The sequence below is a fragment of the Rhea pennata genome, chromosome 9 (genome assembly GCF_028389875.1).
Source record: "Rhea pennata isolate bPtePen1 chromosome 9, bPtePen1.pri, whole genome shotgun sequence".
Classification (NCBI taxonomy): Eukaryota; Metazoa; Chordata; class Aves; order Rheiformes; family Rheidae; genus Rhea; species Rhea pennata.
Genome location: NC_084671.1, coordinates 12,130,976 through 12,155,952, shown reverse-complemented (window position 1 = coordinate 12,155,952; position 24,977 = coordinate 12,130,976). Strand labels below are relative to the sequence as shown.

General features: G+C 61.6%; 1 protein-coding gene across 1 annotated transcript; it reads left to right on the top strand.

Moving 5' to 3' along the window:
- Nucleotides 1–559: 559 nt before the first annotated feature.
- Nucleotides 560–22,707, top strand: MUC4 (mucin 4, cell surface associated). The gene is made up of 32 exons (XM_062583042.1): nucleotides 560–746; nucleotides 1,434–1,502; nucleotides 2,695–2,818; nucleotides 3,415–3,635; nucleotides 3,732–3,833; nucleotides 4,032–10,967; nucleotides 11,695–11,834; nucleotides 12,065–12,229; nucleotides 12,323–12,478; nucleotides 12,592–12,722; nucleotides 13,076–13,164; nucleotides 13,620–13,796; nucleotides 14,125–14,268; nucleotides 14,428–14,547; nucleotides 14,786–14,988; nucleotides 15,597–15,675; nucleotides 16,247–16,417; nucleotides 16,892–16,993; nucleotides 17,196–17,432; nucleotides 17,743–17,877; nucleotides 17,979–18,157; nucleotides 18,277–18,436; nucleotides 18,516–18,614; nucleotides 18,762–18,944; nucleotides 19,036–19,109; nucleotides 19,430–19,494; nucleotides 19,738–19,943; nucleotides 20,200–20,368; nucleotides 20,477–20,647; nucleotides 21,725–21,762; nucleotides 21,974–22,071; nucleotides 22,586–22,707. The coding sequence occupies exons 1-32, from the start codon at nucleotides 560–562 to the stop codon at nucleotides 22,640–22,642; spliced, it is 11,187 nt and encodes a 3,728-aa protein (XP_062439026.1). The 3' UTR covers nucleotides 22,643–22,707.
- Nucleotides 22,708–24,977: the final 2,270 nt, after the last annotated feature.

Sequence of the window (24,977 nt, the reverse complement as noted above, 5' to 3'; positions counted from 1 at the left end):
TTGCCGTGAGCGCCCGACCCTCGCGCCCGCTTTGATGGCTCCGTCGCGGCCCAAGTGTCTCCCGCTCTGGGGCTGCTTGAATTTGTTGCACGCTGTGTCGCAGACCCAGGACCGAGGCCTGGACACCCTTGTACCCCCCGCCAGCAGCCCTCGCTTGGCCCCAGCTGTTCCCCCTTGCAGGGGAGACGTCCCGGCACGGCCCCGGTGCCTCCCCCCCGCGCGCGCGGGGTTCCTGCCCGGGACGAGGCGCCCCAACGCCCCGCGGCAGACAGGGCTGGAGCCGCCGCGTGACTCATGCCCGGGCAGGGAGTGGCGAGACCTGCATCTCGCCGCCACCCACGCGCGTGGCAGAGTTGTGCAACCGGATACCACCGCGAAGCTGGAGCCAGGCGCCCGCGGCGGGAGCGGCCGGGCGGTGGGGGCCGGCACCCGGCGGGAGGCACCGTGCGAGGCGGCAGCCATAGCGCAGCCAAAGCGGGGTTCAAACCCCCTTCACCACGCTGGGCCGAGGGCCTGGCCTGCGGTCTGGCTCCCCGAGGTGCCCCCTTTCAGGATCGCCATGCAGGTGGCCTCTGTGCAAGGGAAAAAGGACCTTGGTACCCAAACTCGCTGGGCCCAGAAGTCCCTAAATCCAGCAGGCTCCAGGGTTGCATGTTCACCCAAGCAGAGCAAGCTGCGGTACGCTGCAGAGAGCCTGCAGGACCCGTGTGGTCTCCGTGAGGGGCTGGCGTATCTCCAGATGCCAGGCAAAAACTAGCGTTGCCGGGGAGCGATCCCAGACGGGTCGGGAATGTCAGCTGGGGCTGGAGCATGGCGGCAGCCGTGTAGCACCATGAGATCCATTGCTGAGCTGCTGGGCCTGGGCACGCCGGTGTCGCTGGGGCGGCATTAGCGAAAGCACCCCGGGCTTTGCCCCAGGCTCCGCCGTTTCCAGCCATCCCCGTGCCCCAGGCACATGCGGAGGCTGAAGCCTCGGAGGAGAGGCTGCCACGCGGGGGGCTCCAGTGCGTGCACACGGTAAGTCACCCGGCGAGCAGGGCTACCCGGTCTCCATGGCGCGTCCCTCCCCGTGGCTGATCGCAGCCCGGAGTCGGCGCCAGCTGCTTGTGGCCACGTCACCCGCGTGCCGTGCACACCCGGAGCGCTGTGCAGCTCCCGTCTCCAGGCCCCCCTCCCCGGGGAGGGTAGTAAGTCCTTTCTGAGCCCAGGGACAGGGAGGTTTGGTGGTGCTGCCATGGGCATGGCTGTGCTTGGAGCCTGGCAGGGTACTTAGGCTCTCCTGGGATGCTTCAGTGCTCCCTGCCTCGGTTTCCCCATGCACGGTGCAGCTGTCGTGACAGTCACCTCTGTCAGGTGGCTGCCAGGCAGGATGGCTGTAGCCAGAGCAAGGAAGATGCAACGCTTTAAGTGACTTTTCCCAACTCCCCTTAAAGCAACCCTGGAGCTGAAGAAGCAAACATTGGCTTGCCAGAACTGCTCCGGGAGGGCCTTTGAGCACCACGGTGAGTCTCTCCATCCTTTCCCCTTTTTAAGGTGACCTGCAAAGCAGAGGAAGGCCCAGCCCCCAGGTGCCCGTGTAAGAACAACGTGTGCACGTGCACGCACACACACCCTCCGCCTGGACTGGCGTGGGCGTTTGCAATGGGACGCACTCCGATGGCGCAGATAACCCCCCCCCCACCAAGCCCGCACGAAATGGCTCCACCAAGGTGATCAGCTGTTAATGCAACGATGTCCGCAGCGCACTCCGGGAAGCGCTGTCGGGGCAGAGCCGAGCACGGCAATGTCTCTGCACCACCCGGGCCGAGACGCCCCCGCGGGAGCCCCCGAGGACGGGAAAGGTTAAGCGGCGCAGGGACCCCGAGGCGGCGGGGAGCGAAGCGGGAGCGTTGCTCGCTTCCTTGTTCCTCCTTGGCGGCGGGCCCGCCGGGGCCGGGGGTTATCAGCCGCGCGGCCGTGCGTGGCCGGGCCCCGTGGGCGTTGGGGCTGGCGCCCGAGCCTGGGGCCGGGCTGATCCACCTCCTCCCGGAGATGCTGGGGACCTGGGTCCCCGCTTGCCGTCGCGCCCTGCAGCCTCTGCGGCAGGGAGCTTTACACCACCCCCCCCCCCCCCCGCGCCCCCGGTACAGAAAAGGGGGTTATCGTCGCTGAAGACGAACCCCGACCTCAGGGTGCCGAGCGCAGGGTCCCTGCGGAGGGGCTCGGTGACGGCAGGGGGGTCCGTCCTCGACCGCACCCCCCCCGCGCGGCTGGGGCTCGCGGCCCCGACCTCCAGCGCGGTGCGAGCAGGGCCAGCAGGACCCCGGCACTGCGGTGCGCCGGCGGCACCGAGCTCCCGCGGGCGGGCGGGCGCTCCGCGCGCTCGGGGCTTGTGCTCCTTGGCGCGGAAAACCTGGAAACCCGGCAATTTGGGAAAGGCCCAAAACCGCTAGGGGCGAAAGCGGTCGCAAGGCAACGGCGGCGGCTCCCGGCAGCGAGGGGTGCGAGGAGCGGCCAGGCCCCCGGCAGCGTCCCCGCGGGTCCCCCGGGGGCTCGGGCACCCTCGCGAGGGACGCGCGGCACGAGGCGTCCCCTGCGGGGCGGCCGCCGCTGGAGGAGGAGGAGGAGGAGGAGGAGGAGGAGGAGGTCCTGGGGAGGGGAGTGTTTCGGTGCAGGTAGCCCGCTTCGCCTCGCCTCGCCTCGCCGGACCGGCAGAGCCGCCAGCCTCGTCGCGGCGGCTGGAGGAGGCACCGTCGACGACGCCGGGAGCCCCTCGGCACCATGCGACGCCGGGTCCCGCCGTGGGGCTGGCTGCTCTGGGGGCTCTGGGCGCTGCCGGGTAAGTGCCGGGGTGGTTACGGGCGACGGGCTGCGATCCTCCCCCCCGGCCGCCGCTGGGGCCGTCGTTTCGGTGACGGGTTGCCAGAGCAGCAAACAGAGGCGCCGGCCGGCCCCGCTCCCTCCCAGCACCCGGGGCTCTCCCCATGGCAGCCCCGCGCTCCTGCCGTGCCGGGAGCGTCGGCACGGGGCGCTGAGAGCCAGCCGGGGGGCACGGGGACGGGCACGGGGACGGGCACGGGGACGGCCGCCCCTGCGCTCGCCCTGCCTCGAGGCGCCCCGGGGCGCTGTGGGGCAGGGACGGCCCCAGGGCTCGGGGACGCGTCCCGCTCCCCGCGGGCGGGCAGGCCCCGGGCGGCCCGGCGGCGGTCGGGGAAGGAGGGCAGCCCGCCGGAGAGGGGCACGAGGGGCGGGGGCGAGCGCCGGGCGGCCGCGTCTCGGCCGAGCGGGGAGCGCTTCCCCGGAGGCGCTGCCTCCGTCCCGGCTCGTCGCCGGACGCGGCGGCGGCTTCTCCCTGCTTGGCCCTCGCTAACGTGCCCCGGCAGCAGCCCCCGTCTCCGCGGGGCCAGCGGGGGGTCCGGGCAGCCCCTCCGCCAGCGGGTCGGCGGAGCAGCCCCTGGCACAGCCCGGCGGCCTCTCCCCGGCGGCCGAAGGCGCCAGCGCCGAGCTACGTCCAGACGCGTCCCCCGCCATGGCCAAACTGGGAATATGCGAGGCGTTCCCCGAGGCAGCGGTGATCCAGCCCGGGCACCCGCCTCCCTCCAGCCGGACCAGCTCTGGAGGTGGCCGGGGCTCAGGTGACGCCGGCCCCGTCCCAGGTAACGCCAGCTCGGGGCTGGCGGCAGGTTCATCCCTGCCCACCGGGGACACGGCTGGTGTTACTCCAGGAAGGGTGATCCTGTCTCTCCTCGCAGGTGACGTGGTGGCGCAGGGTGCAGGAGCGGCGGTCCCAGCTGGGACCAGCAAGGCGGGGAAGGTGCCTCCCAGTACAGCGGCAGCCCCTGGGCTTGCTGAGGGTAGGGCAGCACGAGACAGCCCCCAGGCAAGCGCAGGGGTTTCCTCTGCGAGTCCCGCCAGCCCCCCGACCGGCGTCCCTGCGGCTCCCGCCACCACTCGGCACAGGCGCCCTCCGTCCCCTGCGCCGACGGGGCACACGTCAGCTCTTGCCGTGGGGAGCAGCGGTGCTGGGCCGGCCACAGCCATGTCATCGCTAGGTCTAGGCATCCCCACTGAAGAGCGGACGGGCACACTGCCACCCTCGAACAGCGGCACTGATCTTGAGCAGGCCCTGGAAGCACCTAGAGCAGCTCCGGAGAGCATGGCTGGAGTGCTGGCCCCGGCGACAGCTGTCCGTATCCTAGAGGGAATCATAGTGAAGCCAAGTGCAGGTGCTATAGGCCCACTGAAAGGGGCCTTCCCAAAACCAGGTGGAGGCACGTCCCCCCCAATTGCACAAACCCTCGTCGTTGACCCAGTGCTGGGGTCAAAAGCGTCTTCCTTGGTCCCTGGCGAAGTCTCCGATGCTAATGGTTTGGTCCAGCTGGATGATGTTATCGCTATGGAAGGGACACTGGGGACAGCGCAGACCACGGCACTGTCTCATATCAAATCAGGCATGGGGTTTTCACCTTCTGCTATCAGCAGGAGCGCTGCAGCATCCCACACAGCTGCTGAGCTCCTGTCCCAGGAGATCACGTCGGAGCTGGACAAGGGCGCCTCCCCTCCCACCGCAGGGGCCGGCGTCTCACTTGCTTCCTCTCTGTACACGGGCATTGCCGTGGGGCCAACTGCAGGCCCACCTGGTGGTGCTGCTAACCCCCCGACGCCAGCAGCCCCCGTCGCATCCCCTCATGCAGTGGCAGGAGGAATAGAGGGGGTGACGCCACCATTTCCAGACCCTGTAAGTGCTCCCTCAGCGAGGGCCGTCTTCTCTCCTGTCAGCAGGACTACAAAGCCAGGGACAACTGCCTTACCTGCAGCCAACCGTGATGCCTCCCAGAAGTTCCCGACACACCCCACTCAGCCACCTCCAGCCATTTCTCCTGCAAGCCTTGGTGGTGCCACAGTGGAGCTGGTAGCAAGTGCCTCCCCTGTCCCATCAACCACGGAGTCAAGCGAAGGAGCGCCATCACCTGCCAGCAATGACACAGACCCTGGCCAAGGGACAACGCACTCATACTCACATGGGACAAATGTAACTGCTGGAGACAGGCCACCTAGAGCCAGCACCCCGCTCTGTGCTACTACACCAACTCTGGACACAGCAGCCACAGCCACTGGTGGGCACCTCATTGACCCAGCTGTCAACTTCTCTTCCTCCAATGTGGAAGTAACTACTGTAAAGCATGTCCCTACTGGATCATTTCCAGCCCCAGAAAAGGCTGCCACTGAGCTGGTCTCCAGTACAAGTAAGCCCATCTCCAGAGCAGCAACGGGCACTGCTTCCCCGAGGACCGCAAATACCCCAACAGGGATGGGCATGGCACCACTTCCCAGCACCGCTGGAAGTGCCCCGGCTACTGGCGCAGCATTTCCCAGTGATCCCAGTACCATCACTGGGCCGATGAGCATCCTCTCCACTGAGCCACATGGTGGTCCCTCTCCTGGGCCCTTCACAGGCATGGCGTCCTCCCTCGGAGACCCTGTTGGGGATCTGCCCACCACAATGGCCTTTACAGGCTCCGGTGCCACCTCAGTGGAAGCAGCTGCAGGTGAATCCTCTTCGGCAAGACTCAGCACAGCGACATCCTTGCTCCTCTCTGGAAACAGTGCTGGAAAAGCACAGATAGATGTGTCCTCTGAAGCCACTGCAGCACCATCTTCCCTCAGCAGGTACAGCAAGAAGACCAGCCCAGCTACAGACCTGTCCTCCTTCATTACCACGAGTCCAATCAGTGAAGTAGGTCCAGCCTTTGGAAATACCCCTGCTGAGGAAGGTCTGAGTGCATCTTCCGAAGCGGCGAGATATTCCCCTGGGCCAGACACTGCAATGCCCTGGGATGCCAGCCCCATGCCTGCTCTGCATGACACATCTCCCGGCCTTGACAGTGGCCACCTGGAGCCAGCTGTGGGCTCACCACTGCCAGCAGTCAGCATCACGCGTGACTCTGCACCATCCAAAGTGCCCAGAAATGGACCTGTGAGTGAATCAGCACTCCATGGGCCTTCGCTGCTCCTCACGCCATCCTCAGGCACGACTGCTCTCATTTTAGTCACCAGCAGCAGCAACCCAGACCTAGGCTCTTCTCCAGCCAAAACCAAGGTCTCTGTCAGACTCTCCTCCCCATCCAGAGATGTCACTTTTAACCCACCCACAGCCACAGCTGCTCTGGGTATGGACGCTGTGATGCCGCTGGTGCCTCAACATTTCTCAGCCCCAAATGCAGATGTTACCAGCGAGCCAGTTCCATACGCATACATGCCACACCGCAATGCCACCAGCCCTCCACCCACCTCCAGTAGTTCCACTGTCCCCACTGGTGGGGAGACCTGGTCACGCCTGGCTGAAGAAGACCTGGCAGGGCAGTCCCAGGGTCTGAGCACAGATGAACCAGGTGCAGGAGCTGCTGCCCCAGTCCCCAGCCCTGGGAAGCAACACGATCCCACGGTGTCCCCTCCAGCCTCCAGCAGTGTTGTTCCCACCACCATTCTGCAAGCAACAGCAACAGCTTCTGAACCCACGGAAGGCATAACTGCAGCAGCAACCACCATCGACCTTGTGGGAGCAGTCGGCATGCTGGAGACAGCCAGACCCAGTAGTGCAGCTGCAGCATCACGTGCAGGTGACCTCCCTCTCCTGAATGACAGTCCCACCACAGGGCCACTCCTGGAGGTGTCCCCATCCAGCATCGCCCTGAGGACAGCAGCAGCCTCATCACTGCCAGCACGTGGCAGTCCAGCCACCCTGCAGCCAGCGCTGGGTAGCGATGCCCACCAAGCCCTGCACAGCGTCTCCCCCAGCCCCAGCAGCAGCGTCACCGCAGCACCGCATGCCAAGTCCCCTGATGTGGGCCTGGAAGGTGACCTGGGGGCTGGCATGACCCACCTCCCACCCCGCACTGCCCTGACGCAGAGAGCAGCTGGCTCCCTGTCCCTGAGCTCTGGAAGTGCCGTGACTGAGCTGGCCATGGGCCCTTCTGCTCACGCAGTCACAGCCACCCCAGAAACAGGTTGGGATTCAACCTCAGCCAAGAGAAGGTTGTTTCTCATCACCAACGACTACGTCACCCACCCGAGTATGAGCCAGGAGGCATCTCTCCAGGGCCACCTTGGGGCTGAGCCAACTCCAGATGTGCCAGCTATTGCCCATGGTACCTGGCCAGCTTCCAGACATGCACTCACCAGTACTGAACCACCACCAGAGCCATCCACCGAGGGGGGTGATGCTCCCCCAACCAGGTCGCCAACAAGCTTTCGTCTCCTGGCTCCCAGAGGCAGTCGCGCTGCTCTGCCAGCCTCGTTAGATGCCGGCCCAGCATCAGACACAGCCAGTCTCCTCCTCGGCACCACCGCTGCTCAGACACCCCCACTCGCATCGCTGCCTGTCACCAAAAATGCAGCTGCAGAGGGAACCAGGAGCAGATCACAGCCAGCAGGAGACGGCAGCACCATGCAGACAGCTGTGGGCTCAAACCCAGTTGAAAATGCAACAGCAGACGCCTGGACAAGCAGGACAGACAGCGTAAACACCTCTCCTGGGCCAGCTCTGCACGCATCGAACCCCTCCAGAGCCAGCGTCACCCCTCAGCCACGCGCAGCCTTGTCAGACCAGAGTGACAGCACTGCTGAGCCAACAGCGGACACATCCTCCCCGGCCACCAGGGATGGGGCGGTGGGGCCAGCCCCAGGACAGCCCCCATCCATCACTGCTGGGGCTGAACTAGGTGCCCACCACATGCCTCCGGCGGTACCATCTGCCCCGAGCAGCAAGAGCATCACGGCAGGGGCCACGGTGGGTCCGTCCTCACCAGTGGTGCCCAGCTCCACCCCGGAACCGGCCAGAGCATCTTCCCCAGTGCTCGGTCCCAGCACGGCTGAGCTGGGGGGCGGCACATCCTCTCCCGTTCCTGGCAGCACCAGGCCAGTGGTGACGGCATTCTCTGGCATCACCAGTGACAGCATCACCGGGACGGCAGCATCCTCCTCTGCTGCCCTGGCTCCTGCCCTGCGTCTCAGCAGCAGGGCCAGTGCAGAGCTCATCACAGCAGCAACCTCCTCGCACGGCCCCCATGGCACCTCTCAGCCACCAACAGAGCCCATCAAAAGCACCAGTGAACCCTCCACAAGGTCTTCCAGCCCAGGCACCGACCGAGCCCAGCACAAGCCCTTGGCCGGGGTGTCCTTGCCAAGTGTGGTTAGCACACGCGCAGGAGAAAGCACAGCCACGTCCTGGGCAGGTGCCAGCAGTACCACGGCCCCAATGGAGACTGCCGCGTCCTCCCCGGGCCCCTCCGAGAGCAGGGCTGCTGGTGCAGCATCCCCCTCCAGCAGCAAGGACATCGCTGTGCCCATCACCGGCACCTCTGACACAGAGAGGAAGAGCAGCACGACACCCCCATCAGCTGATGACGCAGCCCCCATGCCAGCCACCGGTGTGCCCCTCACAGCCCCCGAGCGCACCGCCACGCTTCCACTGACTGACACCGCGCTCCCGCTCCGCAGCCCGTCGCCAAACCTCAGCACAGTGCCGCCGGAGCAAACGCCTTCCCTGCTCGCCCCTGACTTTACTGCTTGGCCAGCAAGGGGCACGGCAGCCCCTGGGGAGTCACCGTCAAGCACGGTGCCATCGAGCACCGGCTCTATGGCCACTGGGGCAACTGCAGGCGCAGCTGTGGTGGCCACGGCTAGCAGCGCAGCCCAGCCAGCACTGGACACCTCGTCCCCGCTTACGAACAGGTTAACATCCGCAACAAGCGCCACGACCTGGAGTTATGCTCCTATGGAGGACGCAGCTGGTCTGTCCTCTCCAGGGACTGGCAGTCTCCCAGCTGGACCACTGCAACAGCTGACGACCCCCGCAAACAGTGTCTCTGAGGCCGATCGAGCAGGTGGCACCTCACCCACCCGACCCACCACCACCAGGCTGCCACTGGGCAGAGTCCCCTCCAGTCACACTGTCATACCAATCGGCCCACCCAGAGGGGAGATGTCCACGGCTACCGCAGCCAGCAGGACAGCTGAGACATCAACTGCCAGAGCAGGGTTTGCCATGGCAAAGGCCGCCAGCACCAGCAATGCCCTGTCCCCTGCTTCAGAGCAACCCGTCACAAATAACCAGGCAGATGGTCATGCACTATCCAGCCCTGGTGGTGTTGACATAGGGGACGAAGGTGTGAGCCCAACTCCCGTGGCTGTCAGTGGGCTCACTGCTTCCCCAGCTGCACGTGGTGCTGCTGAGAAGGAGACAACTATGATGGTGCCTGACGATACAGCAGTTGGGAACAGCACAGGCCTGGCGCCTGCTCCACTCACACGCACAGCTATAGCCAAGCCCACCACCACCATGCTTGCAACAGTCGGTGAAGACACCACAACTGCATCACAGACCGCCCCAGCTTTGCCTGTCTTCACCCCCTCACTGAGTGAAGCAACCACAAGCAAATCAGCGTTAATCACAGACAGCGTCCCAGCTCAAACAGCTGCCAGGGCGGCCCCTGGGAGGAATGAGGTGGCAGCCAGCCTGCCTTCCTCGGTCACCAGCAGCACCCCAGTGCCAGAGGGGCCAGTCCCAGGCCAGACAACAGCCGAGCCAGCGACTGCAGCACTGGGAGCAAGAGACGTAACTGCAACCATCTCCCGAGCCTCCAGCACTGCACCAGCAGCTGAAACACTACTGGCCGCTCTCAGTGGGACAGCAGCAAGCCCCCACCTCAGTCCCAGCACGACTAGCAGTGGATCGGGATCGTCTGTCTTATCTCCCGCTATGCGCACTACAACGAGGCCAACCAATGGGTCCTTGGAGGTGCCTGGCCCCAGCCACGCCATCACGGTGCCCAGGACGCCTTTCCCCAGCAAGCGCAATGCAACAGAGGAGCCGATGACTGGGCCATCTTCCATACTGAATAACGGTGCAACCGCGGGGTCAGCAGCCTCCCTGGCAGTCAGATATGCTACATCCAAGACAGCAACAGGCACCTCCTCTCCCACAGCCTTCAGCAACCCTGCAGCAGGACAGGCACCAAGCACGTCGCCTCCCATTGCCCAGACATCCCTGGGGCAACCTATCTTGGAGGAGAAAACAGCTGAACCTTCCAGGAGCAGCCCAACCATCATCGTTCATGATGTCCCAGGCAGGCCAACAAGCCGCATTTCCTCTCCTGCGTTCACCACCATGACCAGCCCCACAGACACACAACTGGGAAATGTCACGGCTCTACCCAGCTCTCCCAGTGTCCTGGCTGAGCTGGCACTAATACCGACTTCCCCTGGGCATGGGACAATAGATAGCACCAGCACGAGTCCCCTTCATGTCCCCAGTGATGACACAGCCAACGAGCTGACCGCAGCAACCTCCCCCACAGTCCTAGACAGCAATGCAGTGGGGGCAGCTAAGGTTGAACCCCAATCTGGGGTGCTTCCCACACTTGCAAGAGGCCTCACCACCCTGCAGGAAGGTTTGGGGCCTTTCTCTGTCTTTGGCACCCATACAGCTGTGCCTGTCCTTGCAGCAGGTGGCCAGGCTGGATTGCAGCCTGCCTTTGCCTCCACGTCCATCCCTCCTGCCTCTGCCACCAGCCCAGAGCCAGGCACCACGGACAAAACCAGCCCCTCACCGTTTCTGCTCGTGTCAGCAGGATCTGGAAATGGAGTGGCCAAAACAGGGCTTGCAGAAAATGTCACCCCAGCGGCTCTCACCACCATGGCCATCTCACCACGCAGCAGGCTGCCCAACCCACTTGCGAGCCCAGCCCAGCCAACCGTGACACAGGCCAGCCCAGCTGAGGAGGGAGGAGGCCTCCTGGGAGGTGGCACTGCCACGGCACCAGGGAACCCACCGGCAGCCACCAGCCCCACTGCCACCACAGCTCCGACTTCTGGGACACAGAAAGAACCAGCCACAGCACCAAGAGCTTCTACCCATGCTATCTCTAGCCACAGAAATCCCATGCTTACACCTTTGCCTGAGCCCCGACCCACCCCAGGGCTTAGCAGTAAGTAGATTTTCTTCTTTCCTCCTAAGGCAGTGAACACGAAGGAGGTTGCTGGCCCAGCTGAGCTGCTGTGATTGCAGAGCTGGGGATGGCTCATCTGCGACAGGGGTCAGGCTGGGGGATTAACGGGAAAAGGTGAAATAGGGAACGTGAGAGCAGGTCATCTTACCCAACTCGTACGTGGAGCATGCCGCTTCCCCGTGGCTGGACAGCTCAAGTGCCCGGCGGCAGGGACCCCCTCATCTCTCGCAGATCAGCAGGGAAGAGCAGGAATCCTTGGCGGGAGGTTGCACACACACACACACCCCTGGCTGCATATAAAGCCCCTCCCAAGCCGAGGTCTCCTCTCCCTCCGTGCTCAGCACAGTCCATGTGCTCACAGCCAGTCAAGTCTAAAACCCCGCGGCCAGGTTTGTTGCCCCATCTCTCCCGTGTGTGCATTTTTGTCTTACCTTTCACAGCTCAGGTGAGGAAAATCATTTAAGTACCTGCCCGCAGCTTTGCCCGAATCCTGAATCGGGAAGGCAGGTTTCTTTGTAGGACGAGTGTCCGGAGGCAAAGACAATCTCCCTGCGCTATAGTGACGCTAGACGTGGTGGGACTGTGCCAGGACTGTCTCGCCCTCCCTGCAGGCAGCGGCACAAAAAGGCAAACCTGCCTTGGAGGTGCAAAAGGTGGAGCAGATTTAATTATTTTTTATTTTCTATTAATCACCTGCTTGTGTTAGTTCCAGCTGTGTCGCTATACCCATACGGCGCAGAGGAAAACGACAGAGGATACGTCGAAAGGAAGGTGGATTTTAATTCCCCACTGTTCAAACCAGAGATCGGATTCCCTTTTGGGAAAACACTCCATGACTCTCTCTACGTGAGTTTCCGTGGCTGCAGCGAACACACATGATAGATAGTTTGTGCGGGAGAAAAAAAAAAACAGCAAAATTGGAACAGAAGCCTAATGTAATACGGAGGTTAATTTTTCACAGTTTAAAATGGCTGGTTTCTGCCTATCCATGTGCAGGGTATAAATAAAAGCCATATTGCTGGGCAAGCACCACCTGGGGAGGCTGGTGGCAAGAAATAATGAATTATTTTGTTTAGTTTACAGATAATGGACAAATCATTTTCCCGCCTATGGAAAACTATGTCCCCTCCAACCCTAACCCACCTCCCCAGGGGTTCAGTGGCCATGAGAGTTTGCCGATGGTGGCTGCGTTTTGGGACGATGCAGATTTTTCCCAGGGTGACGGCACCACCTGGTACCAGGTAGGGGCCGTTAGTGACCTCCCCAGGAGAGCTCGCCTCCGACCTCCAAAGCAATCCCCTCCTTTCTAAACTCCTTCTCTTCAAAACTCGCAGGAATACCTCACCCTTGGATCTACCCGAAATGCCCTCGTCCATGATGTGGAAGTGAAGATCAAGAGATATATGAAAATTTCATACACAGCAAAATGGACCCTGAAGGTGACCTGGGAGGAGGCTCCAGCATACCCATCCCAGCAGGACGACAGTCAAGTGAGAGAAGGGGGTCAGGCTGGAGGGGCCACGACCAGGGGATCCTACCAGTGGCGGGGGGGCTGACTGCACCCAGTCAGGGCAGGCTGACAGGGCACTGCGGGTTTCTCTAGACAAACACATATCAAGTGGTCCTCACCACCGATGGGAACCAGGCCTTCGCCCTGCTCCTGTACCAAGACGGTGGCATGCGGTGGGATTACACCAAGCTCGCAGCAAGGAACGTGCTCATCGGCTTTTCCAGGTGCCATGTGTGTGCACACATATGTGTGCGTGCACGTGTGTCTGCACATGTGGGCATGCATGTGTGTGCATGTGAGCACACGTGTGTGTTCACTGCTGGGTGTGAGTAGAGGTGCCTGTCACTCGTAGCTCAGAGTTACACTCTCTAGACTGTTCCTCTTGCTTTCGACCATGGCCCTGTGGTCTGTTATGGTTCTGTGGGCTAGCAAGAAGGATCTGTGCTGGGCTGTAGCACCATCCTCTTTCCCCTTCATGCTCAACGGGGAGATGCAGCCCATGCGGTGAAGAAAGGAGGGAAAGAGAGATCTAGGGCTGTGTCAGGAGCATAATCTAAGACTTCCTCTCTTCACACAGTGGTGATGGATATGCCCAAAATAATGAGCTGACTGAAAAGCCACCAGCTGTTAAATACCGTCCTGACCAGTACAGAGGCTACGACATTGGTACGGCACAATGGAGGGAGGCCCTTGGTCCAGTGCTGGGTGGGCTGGAGAGGAGATGCATGCCCACAGGTGTCTGCCCAGGAGCATTCCCCCGGCACGTTTCCCTGCAGGGCGATGGACAGCAAAGCCTGTGCAAAGAAATAGCAGATGAGAGCAAGTTAGATCTGAAAGCGGAGATGAGCAGATACAACTGCAGAGCGCAGGTCTCTGCTTTCCTTCAGCCGAGGCTTTCCACTGCTGCCCCAGTGCAGGCAGCGTGGGCTCTAGAGGGAGCCTGGAGATCTCCCGTGAGAGCTTAATGGCAGGGGACAGTCTTCCAGGCCAAGTGCCCAGTCCCTCCTCTCCGGAAGGCGCACCGCCTCAGCCGGCTGAGGCTGCAGGGTTTTGCCAGTTGCTGTAGGACATTGTCTATGTTGTTCACCATTGGCTGTGTTATTTGCTGGTTGCTTCCCCAGATCTGCGTGGGCTCTGGATCTACAAGCTGGACAGTCATCCCCGGGTGAACTACAGGCTGCGCTGCCTTGCGTGGTTGGTGACACAGCCAGATCCAGCCAGCTGGAACAGAGACCTGCCACCCTGCCCCTGCTCGCGGCCCCAGGCAGAGCTGGACCCCCGCTACCGGCGGAGCAGAGGTGCTGAGTGCCCCTGCTTGGGGAGAGGAGGGTCGGGGAAGAGGCAACCAGAAACCTGGAAGAGGGAGATCCTAACCCACCATTGCATGGACTGCATCCCTCTGGTCAAGCCACTGTAGTGTCCCAATCCCTACGAGCTCAAAGGCACCCAGCACCTTCCTAAATTGGGCCCCTTCGCCCATCACTTCACTGCCCTTCCAGCCCATCTGGGGAGGGCTGAGGCCAGTGGATGAATGCCGTGGTGTGGGATAGGGCTGGGGCTCTCCTCCCGCTCTCAGGGCCCTGGATCAGCTCCCAGGGCAGCTGGTGACACCTCAAACCCTTTCAGGCCTGGTAGATGCCTCTGTGACCATGCTGCGCACCTCATCCCCAAACCAGGCTGGAGCTGGGGTCCGGTGTCTCTACCGGGATGAGAGTTTGCTCGAAGGTTGGCAGGAGAGGGTATGGAGCCTTCCCCTCCACCCCACCACCGGTGAGTGAGCACTGTGGCTCTCTTTCCTCAAAATACGACGAGCCATGAGAGCGGCTGCAGCCCCCAGCACACTCCTGGCAGTGAGGCCCATGTCTGTGGCAGGCCCTGTGTCCGAGAGCACCAGCAGCACCAGCAGCACCCAGCCACCTTCCTCTGCAGATGAAGAGCTGGAGGCCTTCGACTGGTGCTGCCAGCAAGTGGAGAAACCCTCGTTCTGCACCAGGTTTGCCGAGAAGAGACCAAGGGCCAGCTGTGAGGGATATGTGCCACCCACCCCTGGTGAGTCCCTAGGGCTGCCTGCACTGTCTCCTTGCTGTACCAGGACTGTTCCTGGCCCCAGCCTCACTAGGCCAGGAACACTGGTGCCATACGAGTGACACGGCTGTGCAAAGTCCCCACCGCGACCCCAGCTTTCCATGCTCAGCTCAGGACCACGGTCTGCTCTTCTCTGTTCAATGATGCCAGTAATTGCTTTTCTTCCTCCCTGAAAAATTACTTCATCCCCTTGCAACCTCAGCCAGCGCCTTCGGAGACCCCCACATTACCACCCTGGATGGGCTCACATACACCTTCAATGGGCTTGGCGACTTTGTCCTCCTGCTGGCCAGTGATGCCCGGACCAGTTTTACCTTGCAAGGGCGCACCGCCCAGACTGGCACAGCCCCGGCCACCAACTTTGTGGCTTTCGCTGCCCAGTATGTCTCCACCACCAACACAACAGTGAGTAGCAGCCACCCGCCCATACATTTGAGCACCTGATGGGAGAAACCCAGCAGACAGATTGGATAGTGCATCTGCACCACCTAGAAATGACTGGGGCCCGCAAAGCACCCCCTCTCCTCTTTGTGCCACCTCCCATGAGGAGCCCCAGCAACATGCTAAGTGCAGGGCTAGAAAGAAGAAAAAAGCTGACTCTAGCTCCTTGTGCCCGCTGTCAAGCCTTGGCCTGTAGCTCTACAGAAACACTATTTGCTTTCATTGCATAATCTTCACCCTGAACTCCAGTCTCCTCTGTGCTATTTGCACAGTTGCATACTCTCCCTTTCTTTGCTCCTCACATCTAGAGAATGTCAGTAAGTCAAATCCCCTGGTGTCATAAGAAGTAGCCCTGAGCAATTGAAGGACAGGGCTCAGACCCTGGAGCCCACCATGGCAGCTACCCACGCTGCCATGTCCAGCACAGCAAGCACGACCTCCAGGGCTGAGCTCCTCTGCAGGGTTCAAGGAAGACAGGGTCTAGCATGCATGTCCCCTGCAGCAGCTGGGGATGGGATGTCTCAGAGAGGATGAGTAGATGGCCCGACTGGGATATCCTCTGTGGTTTGCAGGTCGAGTGGACCCTGGGAAGGCAAGGCAACATCCAAGTCCTGCTGAACCATGAGATCATCCAGTTTTCCTACTCCAGAGGTGAGCAGGGCATAGTGTCCTCTACCAACCAGCTGTACTGCCCATGTCCTGCAAGGGGATCTCTCAGGGCAGCCTAGGGCGCTTTCTGTTAGAAACAGTGTGACTGCGCAGGGAGCTGAGGGCAGCCCTCAGCAGAGTCCACGTGGGAGCTGGGGCCAGGTTGATCTCTGCAGGGGGCAGAGCTTTCTGCCTGCAAGGGGACTGTGTCTGTGCGCAAGAAATGACATCTCCATTACTGAGTGGGCTCTGCTCACTCCTGCAGGCACAAGAATATCCCCAGCAGGAGCTGGGCCCCCAGGCCCTTCTCCATCTATCTTGGGCTAGCAAGTGGCTGGAGCGGGGGCTCAGTGAGGACGAAGGGTGTCACTACCCCTAGAAATCAGCCCTATCCTTAGCACAAAAGGAAACACCTTGAGCCCCATCAAATCCCTCCTGCCTGTACACTGTCGCTGACTTGGCTAAGGTGGATGAGGAGTCCTCTGCTCCCCAAATTCCGAGGTTTGTTTCAGGCCCCTGACTCCAGCCCTCACCTTGCGTGGTCTTTCCTCTCTGTGTTCATCTTTACTTGCAGACATGGATGCTGAGGTGTATTACAGCCCGGGAGTCCTGGTGGTCAATTCTTCCTCCATCACAGCCATCTTTGACAAGGCCGTCGCCGTCTCCATCTCGGCCACCTCTGGGATCCTCAATGTGGTCTGCAGCCTGCCCAATGAGTACCTCAACAGCACCAAGGGCCTGCTGGGTGAGGGGTCTGACTGGCACTTGTGCAAAGGCTGCAGGGTGAGGTCGGTGCTGTACAGGCCAGGGACCAGCCCATCCCCAAGGCTCATGGCTGCCTGCCCAGGGCATAGTTACCTCAAGCTAGCAACCCTGTTTCCTATCAGGAGGGGTGACAGGGAGGTATCAGGCGCTGGAGGAGCCTGGAGCATTGCCCAGGCCTGGGCTTGGGAAGCTGCAGAAATCCAGGGATAACCAAGCCTTGCTCAGAGCTAGGAGCCAGCTGGGCTGTCACCTCTGTGGCCCTGGCTCTCTCCGATGGTGAGCCAGGGAGCCACATCCCCTTCGTACCTGAAAGCATGCTGGCCAATGCTAGAGGATGTGCTTATGAGGACCCATCTGGGCCTCCCCAGAAGGCTAAACTAAACCCCGGACTGTGCTGGAGGGGGCAGTCAGCCAAGGCGTGGGGGACGCCAATCCTCCTGCAATGCTCTGCCAGGTGTGTGGGACCACAACCCAGCAGATGACTTCCAGATGCCGAATGGCACCAGCATCCCTGGGAACAGCAGCGAGGAGGAAATCTTCAGCTATGGGATGACGTGTAAGTCTGGGCTCAGGATCCATCCTGCCAATCCCCTGCTTCAGCACCTTCAGGCCTCATTTTGCCTGAAGAAATTTAAACACTTGCTTGAGCAAAACTGGTGCCAAGGATTCACATTGGTCTCTTTACTGTGGAAACCAGCACTAAAAATATGCAGCCTTAAAAACCCTTGGCCCATCCTGTGGTGTGCTCTCTTTTGCAGGGGCTGTTGGAGAGCACAGCCTGTTTGCTGAGCCACTGGCAGCTCTGGTAACGAACTTCACGCCTGTCTTCTTGTCTCGACTGCGGCAGGAGAATGAAAGCCAGTACCAGCTGGCAGCCTTGCAGTGCCGCGGGAGCAGGGAGTGCATCTACGACACACTGAGCACTGGGGATGTGGCCCTGGGCTTGGCCACCCAGAGCCTTGCAGCTGATTTCCAGCAGAAGAAGACAGCTCTAAGTAAGTTGAGCAGATGGTGATCTCCAAGAGGGCATGGGTTTGGCTCCCTGGGGATTGCCTTTCTTCCTGCTCGGAGCTTCCTGCTCCATGTGGAGGCAGGAGAGATGCCAGCCGAGGTCTCTGAGCTGTACTGCCCATCTGGCTGATTCCCAGGGACTGGAGACACCACAGTGCAGTGCAACATGAGGGCTTCATTGGTGGGTGGCCATGGCCACTTCTGTTTGGGGTCCTGTGCTTGCTTGCCAGGAAGGGTGCAGAGCCGTGGGGCACCATCGCCACATGACAAACACCCGGGCTGCTCTTTCCTCAGACGCTTTCCCTCCTATCATCACCGGTGATGCTTCGCTCACAGCCTACAGGATGGAAAGGGTGACGAGGCAGTACCGAGCGGAGGGGACAGGCGCGCGGTTCGTCCCCCATGTCTCGCCAGAGCTCAACATAACGGGTAGGGCAGGCGTAACGGGTAGGGCCCGCTCTGCCCCTTTCCCTGCGCCTTGCCACTCTCTCCTGCCACCTCCTCTCCTTCCCGGGTCTCTCCCCACGCAGAGAACGGCACCCTCACGTGGGAGCCCACCAGCACGGCCCCGTTCACGGTCAGCCTGGAGGCCATCGGAGCCAACAACCTCTCCGCCATCCTTCTGCTCAGCTTCACTCTTTGCAACTGCAGTAGGAGCCACCAGTGCGACTACAGCGACACCACCACCGTCAGCGGCTCTTCCCTGCAGGTAGCGGGGTTCGCGCAGCGCCGCATCCCCAGGCCACGCGCCAGCCCGGAAAGCTCCTCCATGCCCTGTTGTCCATCTGTGAGATGTCCCTAAGCCGGCGTCACCGTCCCCTTGTACAGCTCGCAGCCTGCAGGTGTGACGATGGCTACTCAGGTCCCTTCTGCCAGCACCCGCCAGACCCCTGCGCCCAGGGCTGCTTCCCCGGCGTGAGCTGCCACCCGCGCGCCGGCTGCGGCCCCTGCCCCGCCGGCCTCACCGGCGACGGGACGCACTGCGCAGGTGAGGGGCGCGGAGCCCGGCTCGCCCCGGCGGCCAAGCCCGGCTCTCACTCGGTGCCACGGGGGTCTCGCCCTGGCAGATGTGGACGAGTGCGCGCGGGGGACGGCGTGCCCGGCGAACGCCACCTGCACCAACACCGCGGGCGGCTACGCCTGCGCCTGCGCGCCCGGCGAGGCTGGTGAGTGCCCCCCGCGCACGGGCAGCCCCTCCGCTCCTCCTCGGGATTAAAACCAGCCAGAGAGGAGGGGAGAGGGCCTGGGGATGGGGGAGCTCGGCACCCGAGCCCCGCTTACCATCCCCGTCCCGCTCCCCGCGGCGCTCGCAGGCGCGGGGCCGGGCTGCACGGCCGCGTGCGGGTCCCGCGCCTGCCCCCCGGGCTACTGCAGCAATGGGGGACGCTGCCGCCTGGAGCCCGGCACCTGCGTGCCCTCCTGCCTGTGCCCCCCCGCCTTCACCGACCGGCGCTGCCTGGTGGCAGGCGGCAATTTTCAGCCCCCGGCTAGCCCAGGTGGGTGCCCGCGGCCCGCGCCGGGCGGCCCCCACGGCGCCAGACCGGGCGGCGGCAGGCGGGAGCGACCGCGGCACCTTCCTCCCCGCAGAGCTGCCCCGGCGGAGCGTGCAGCTGCGGGTCCGGACGCTGCAGAACGTCACCGCTGGGGACGTCGACGGCACCGTACGTGGCGCTGGGCCGGGTGCCCGGGGAGCCCCGTGGCTGGCGGCGTGATGACGGTGGGGTGCTGCTCGGGGAGGCGTTTTTGGGGGGGGACTCTGTGCCTCCAGCACCCGCTGCGGCACCCTCCCGCCGGCAGGGACCCGGGGAGGTGGCACCAGCCTGTGGGGTCCCGGCCAAGCGCCGCAGGCGGCACCCGTGGCCGCTCGCCAGGTCGCCCATGCGTGAACAGAAGGGCAGAGCAGCCCTCGGGGCTCGGGCGCGTCGCCCTTCGCCACCATCCCGCCCTCCTCCGACGCCGCCTCCCGCTCGCCCTGGCGCAGGTCGCGGCCGTCCTGGCGTCCCTGGAGGTGAAGGCTTTCCGGAGCAACACCAACGTCACCCGCACGTGAGCGAGCCGGCGGTGGGCTTCGCGCGGGGAGCGGACGGGGCGCCAGGCGGCCGGGTTTGGGATGCGAAGGGTGTCTGTCCCCCTGGGGCCTGTCTTTTCAGCCCCACGGCTGATAAACACCCAGAAAGGGGCGTTTAGGGGGAAAAATGGGGAAACCGGGACATAGCAAGGCTTGGCCGCTCTGGCAAAGGGGCAGCGAATCCGCCCGCAAACCCCGGCTGCCGCTTTCTTTCGCCGCAGGGACGACCGTGGCGGCTTCACGTTCGCGGTGGTGTCCGAATTTGCCTACAACAGCACCGGCGCTGTGATCCGCTTCCTGAACGAGGAGCTGCGAGGGGCCATCACGGCCGCCTTCAACGGGCCGCCCGGGCGCGGGCGGCGGGCGGCGGGCGCGCGCGTCGTCTTCCAGCGCTTGCACGCGGATAACGTCACCGACCTGGTGAAGCGTGAGTCGCCCTCCCCGGGGGCCGCACGGAGGACCCAGGAGTCCCCCCCGCGCCCCGTGTCTGGGTAACGTTGCGACGGACGCGGGTCGGTGGCAATTCCCTATCCAACGTGCAGCTCCCGCGGGGGGGAAAGCCCTGGGATGGGGGGGGGGGGAGCACGTCCCGGGGCGATGCTGCTCCCGAATCCAGCGACGCCGTCCAAGGCGGGACCGCGCGGACGAACGCCCGCTCCCGCCGTGCCTGCCTCTCCCCGCAGTGACGGTGTCGGAGCTGAGGCGCTATTTCCCCTGCGGCCTCTCCGGCTACCGAGGCTACCAGCTAGACTACGTGGCGAGCGTCGGCTTCCTCTGCGTGTCCCCCTGCAACACGGGCTACTGCCGGCACGGCGGCCGGTGCCAGCACCTGCCGGACGGGCCCACGTGCAGGTAGCAGCGCCGGACGGGGCAGGCAGGGGAGGACGTGGCCAGCCCTCGCCGCGGCGTGTTGGCCACCTCTCCCCAGGGGTTTCATGCCCCCTCTGTCCCCCTCCGCAGCTGCATCCCCTTCTCCATCTTCTCCCCCACCGGTGAGCGCTGCGACCAGCTCGCCGTCAGCCTCGGCGCCTTCATCGGCATCTTGCTGGGGGCGCTGGCTCTGCTGTCCCTCCTGATCGCCTCCGCCTGCCTGGTGGCACGGCTCTGCCGCCGGCACACAGGCACCGAGGGGTAAGTGGCGCCCCGCGGCCTCCCGCAGCGGCCAGGAAGCTGCTCGCGGCCGGACCCATGCAGGGATGGGGGCTGGTCGAGGGGCTGTCAGGCTCTGGGTAGAGCGGAGGATTGAGTTTGGGTGTCAGGAAGAGCATTACTCACTCCAAAAAATGGGTGGCAAATTCATCATTGGAGGGTGACTAGCTGGTCAGACACATTTTCCCCATGCAGAGGGTAGTGGGGTGAGCCTGCCTCAGGTAAGCGGTTGAGCTGGGTGATCTTCCAGCAGCTTCCAGCCCCTTTTCCAGTTACCTGCTGCTCAAGGCTCCAGTTACTTCAGTGAGTTGAAAACTAGATTCTTTTCTTCCCCATTTCAGAGAATATTTGCATTTCTTCCTCAAACCACCCAGACAGTATTTGGTTACAGAATGGATTTCTGTTTAATTTTAATTTGAATAAAGCCCAAGTAATTTCCACTGGAACTCCTGCTTCCCTGGGAAGAGTTAGTTTGCAGCAGGAAAAGACTATTGCAGGAGTGACCCTTGCGTTTCTGCACAGAAGGGAGTTAGCAGATGGCTGATAAAGTGCAAGGCGGGGGGGAAATGCCAGCACCTTCCTCCTTCCTCTCCAGCCCTTGGTCCCAGGCCAGAGGGCTTTTCCGTGTTAGCAGGAAGCTCAGTGCCTTGAGTCCCTTGCACTGGCCAAGGAGGTGCTAGAGCAGGTCAGAGCAGGACTGGGGCCGTTCCCTGTGCTCGTGTGGGTGCTGCGCTGTGGCCTGCACCCACCTCAGGCTCCTCCATTGCCCAGGGGCAGGGGCTCAGGCAGAGACTCACCACGGCAGCAGGGAAGTGCCTCTATTTATTTGCATTTGTGTCAAGCAAGAAAGTCTGTGCACGCAGCAGTTGGGGCTGTCCTCCTCTGTTGTCTCCCTCCCCCAAATCCCTGTCTCCAGCCCCTCTCCCCAGCCCCACACCTTCCTGCTCCCAGAGTTCAATCACTGCTCGCCACTCCGGTCAGACCTGGGCGCCAGTTCAAGGCAGGGGCTCACCCAATGCGCTCTGAAACATTGTCTTGTTTCTGCTCCCCTCGTTTTAGGGCCAAGGAGTCCTTCTGGAGACCACGGCCGTTCTCCTGTGAGTATATCCAAGCAAAAACGTCCCCTGACACTGCTTCACTCCCTTTAACTGGCCTCAAGCCAGGTTTCAGCCACTCGTCTCTGAGTCGAAGCAGGTTTTGGGGGGAGCATTGGCTGGTGGATCTCCGCTCTCCCTACTTGCTGAGCTGCCCTCGGCTCAGCCTGCCCTCCCAGGCCTTCCCCCAGCTCTGCTCACGTTCCCACTCCAGCTCTTACCAAGGCAGAAGATGGAGCAGAAACCACCCCCTCTGAGGCCTCTGAGTGGTACTGGGCACAGCAACTCCAAGCCATCGACCCGTCACTTCAGGTCTGCCTAGGGTTTATTTCCCAGCTGGCCAAGGCCAGCTGTGAGTATTGGGGTGGCATGCTCAGGCTAGTGCTCACCTGCCTGTGGGCCAAGTCTGGCTGCCTCAGAGCTCCAAGTCCACCTTGGAGCTGCTGGTGCTGTGCCTTGTCCCAGAGCAGTGGACATCTCCATGCTGCTCTCAGGGGCTGAAATGGCACAGGGAGCCTCAGCTCTCTACATGGCCACATTTTGGCTGAGGTGTTCCTTGTACAGCCATCAGCAGGCAGCCAGCCTGCGACAGGGTCAGTAGGAGGACGAGGACCATGCAAGAGGAGCATGTGTTCCTCCTATGGGCTCAGCCTCAAGTTGAGGCCTTATACCAGCCCTCGCATGTCTGACGGTCTTTGCAGGATTTTTCGCTAGCGTTCGGGTCTGAGCTGCGCTGCCACTTGAGCTCATAGCAAAGGCCAGGCCTGCTGCAAAGTTCTTGCACAGAGTCACTCAGCTATAGCACCGCTTTGTTTATTATTTACAGATAAGGATCATGAGACCTCATATTCGGCCTCTAAGCCAACCAGCTCAACAACTGTAGCATGCTGCAGTCTCCAAGGCAGCTGACTGCGGCTGTTCCGTCTTTGCCACCTCCGGCTGCGTGTGGGGAGTGAGCTGCCTGCTGGGTTGGATGCTGTTGCCACCACAGATGCCTCTGCTCTCAAGATTTCAATCATCATTATGTGTGCAGAGCAGGGAACAACAGTCTGCGCTTTGGGTTCTGGTTGCAGGAATGGGACTTTGGGCAACAGTTTATCTGGGAGTGATGGCAGTGGAAGGAGACGTCTTTGCTGTAGTTCATGTTGGAAGAGATGCTACTTTTGATGGAAAACATGTATTTTTAGGGTGGGTGATCAAAGTGAGGGGATTCTACCTTCCACTGACAGTTGGGGTAGTCCTTGAATGGGTGAGTAAGGAGGTAGTCCCTTGTGCAACGTAACTAGACCCAGCACAGCCCACTGAGAGCAGTCAAGTGGGACAATGCAGTGATTATAACCCCTCAATGAGCAAAATAGAATTAAATACATATATACATGGCACTTTGCTAAGTAAGTTACATGCACTGTGCAGTGCCTGTGCACTGACCCCACTTCCCTTTTCCAAGCCCTGGAGCACCTAGTGGTGGATTGTACCTATGGCATCAAACTAAAGATGCTCGTAGTTAGTGTTGCTCCATACCAGTTCCCACCCCCAAGAAGCAGGTCTCACCTGGAGCTAGCTCAAATCATAGCTCCAGGAGCCTGTGACCACATCCTTGCAAACACTCTGCTGCTCTTCACCCATGTTGGGCAAAGATGAGTCCTTGGTGCAGGACGTGCATCAGGCACAAGGCAAGAGCCAGCCCCAGTCCCTAGTCCTCCTTTCCTTGAGGCTGGCAGGGGACAGAGCCCAGCTGCAAACATCCCACCCAGCTCACCATACCACTGCTGTGCACCTGCCCCCATCCCTCGGCACAGCGGGAGATGTGGTTGCCATAGGATCAGAGATGCTTATGCCCCTCAGACACTTTATTGAACGAACAGTATTTGACAAAGATTTTTTTTTTCTTAAGAAATAGAGATGCCCTCTCACACACACAAAAAAAATTTCTACCTCCCTTTCTGATTGTGGGGGTGAATTTTGCCCTTACATATCCAGTAGAGACATCAGTCTAATTCTGGACTAGTCCTGCGAGTTGCTCCTTCTCTGAGAAGCAGGAGCCTCTGCACTGCCCGAGAGGAAAGGCTCAGGACAAGAGTGGGATGCAGGACACCTAGATACCACCAGCCAAAAGGACCATCTCAATGGGCCACCAGAGGCAGTGACACGCTCAGGGGTTTGGCTTCATCCAGCCCATACGAGGTGCAGAAACCCTTTCCCACTTGCTGGGACACAACCATCCCTCCCCTCCTGCCTCTCCTGAGATGCAGGGAAGAGGAGACAGTTGACTGACACAGCTCAGAAATACTTGCCCGCCTCCCCAAAGGCAGGGAGGGACCTGGTTTGTTGGAGCAGCCCGGCACAACAGGTACCCACAGGGCTGCAGCCAGGATAGGGTGAGTAAAGCAACCAGCTCCCTGTGACTTATCTGGGAAAGAAATGTGAACTTCTACCAGCAAATGCAACTGCAAGCACCCTGCACTGAGGGTACGGGATGATTGTGGCTACAGCAAGCAGGGCAAACAGGGTCACGCAGGTTTCCTGCGTGGGAATGGGAGCAAAACGCTTGTTGGAGGATCAGCCATGGCACAGATCATGGTGGACGAGGAATGGTACGAGTGTCAAGTTATACAGCCTCCCCATCTGCAAGAAAGAAGCAGCAGTAAGTGCTCACTGCCTTGAATGGGGTCAGAGCCTCCCACCCTGGCTGTAGCCCCACACTTTTCCCCTGGGCCTGGGACACCCTGGGTGCTTTCTGCCTGCTGCGGCAGGGGTGGGAGCAAGCAGTCCTGCGTGCACTCACCTTACTGCTCGTCTGAGTAGCTGTCTGCCTCTTCCGACGACCGCCCTGTCATTCCCAAGAACGATGACAAATCAGTTTATGCCAAAGAACCACATTGTCCATGTTTCTCCTCCCCTCTTGGTGTCATCATCCCCAGACTATACTGGTTCTCTCCCAGGTAGCCTACGTCCAGGCCTCCAGTGCTGGACAACACAGAAGGCGTTTGTGCTCCCATGTGTTGAACCCATCAGCTCCCCAGGGAGGAGATGTTTTGGATTGTGTCAGCAATGAGATATTTTGGGTTGTCAGCAAGGAGCCACCACCGTTGGCCACCCCATTTCCTAGGCTTGAAATATCACCTCTCTGGGCTCTCTCAGGGAGTGAAGGGTTTCCTAATCTAGACCCTTGCTCCAAACCCTCCTCTGCTGACATCTCTCTTCCAGTCACCACTGAA

Excerpts from the sequence above, each read along its gene's own strand:
- MUC4 (XM_062583042.1), top strand. The coding sequence starts at position 560 with ATGCAGGTGGCCTCTGTGCAAGGGAAAAAGGACCTTGGTACCCAAACT. Across the intron at positions 12,723-13,075 it reads GTGCTCATCGGCTTTTCCAG|TGGTGATGGATATGCCCAAA; the intron begins GTGCCATGTGTG and ends CTCTTCACACAG. Across the intron at positions 18,437-18,515 it reads CGACGGGACGCACTGCGCAG|ATGTGGACGAGTGCGCGCGG; the intron begins GTGAGGGGCGCG and ends TCGCCCTGGCAG.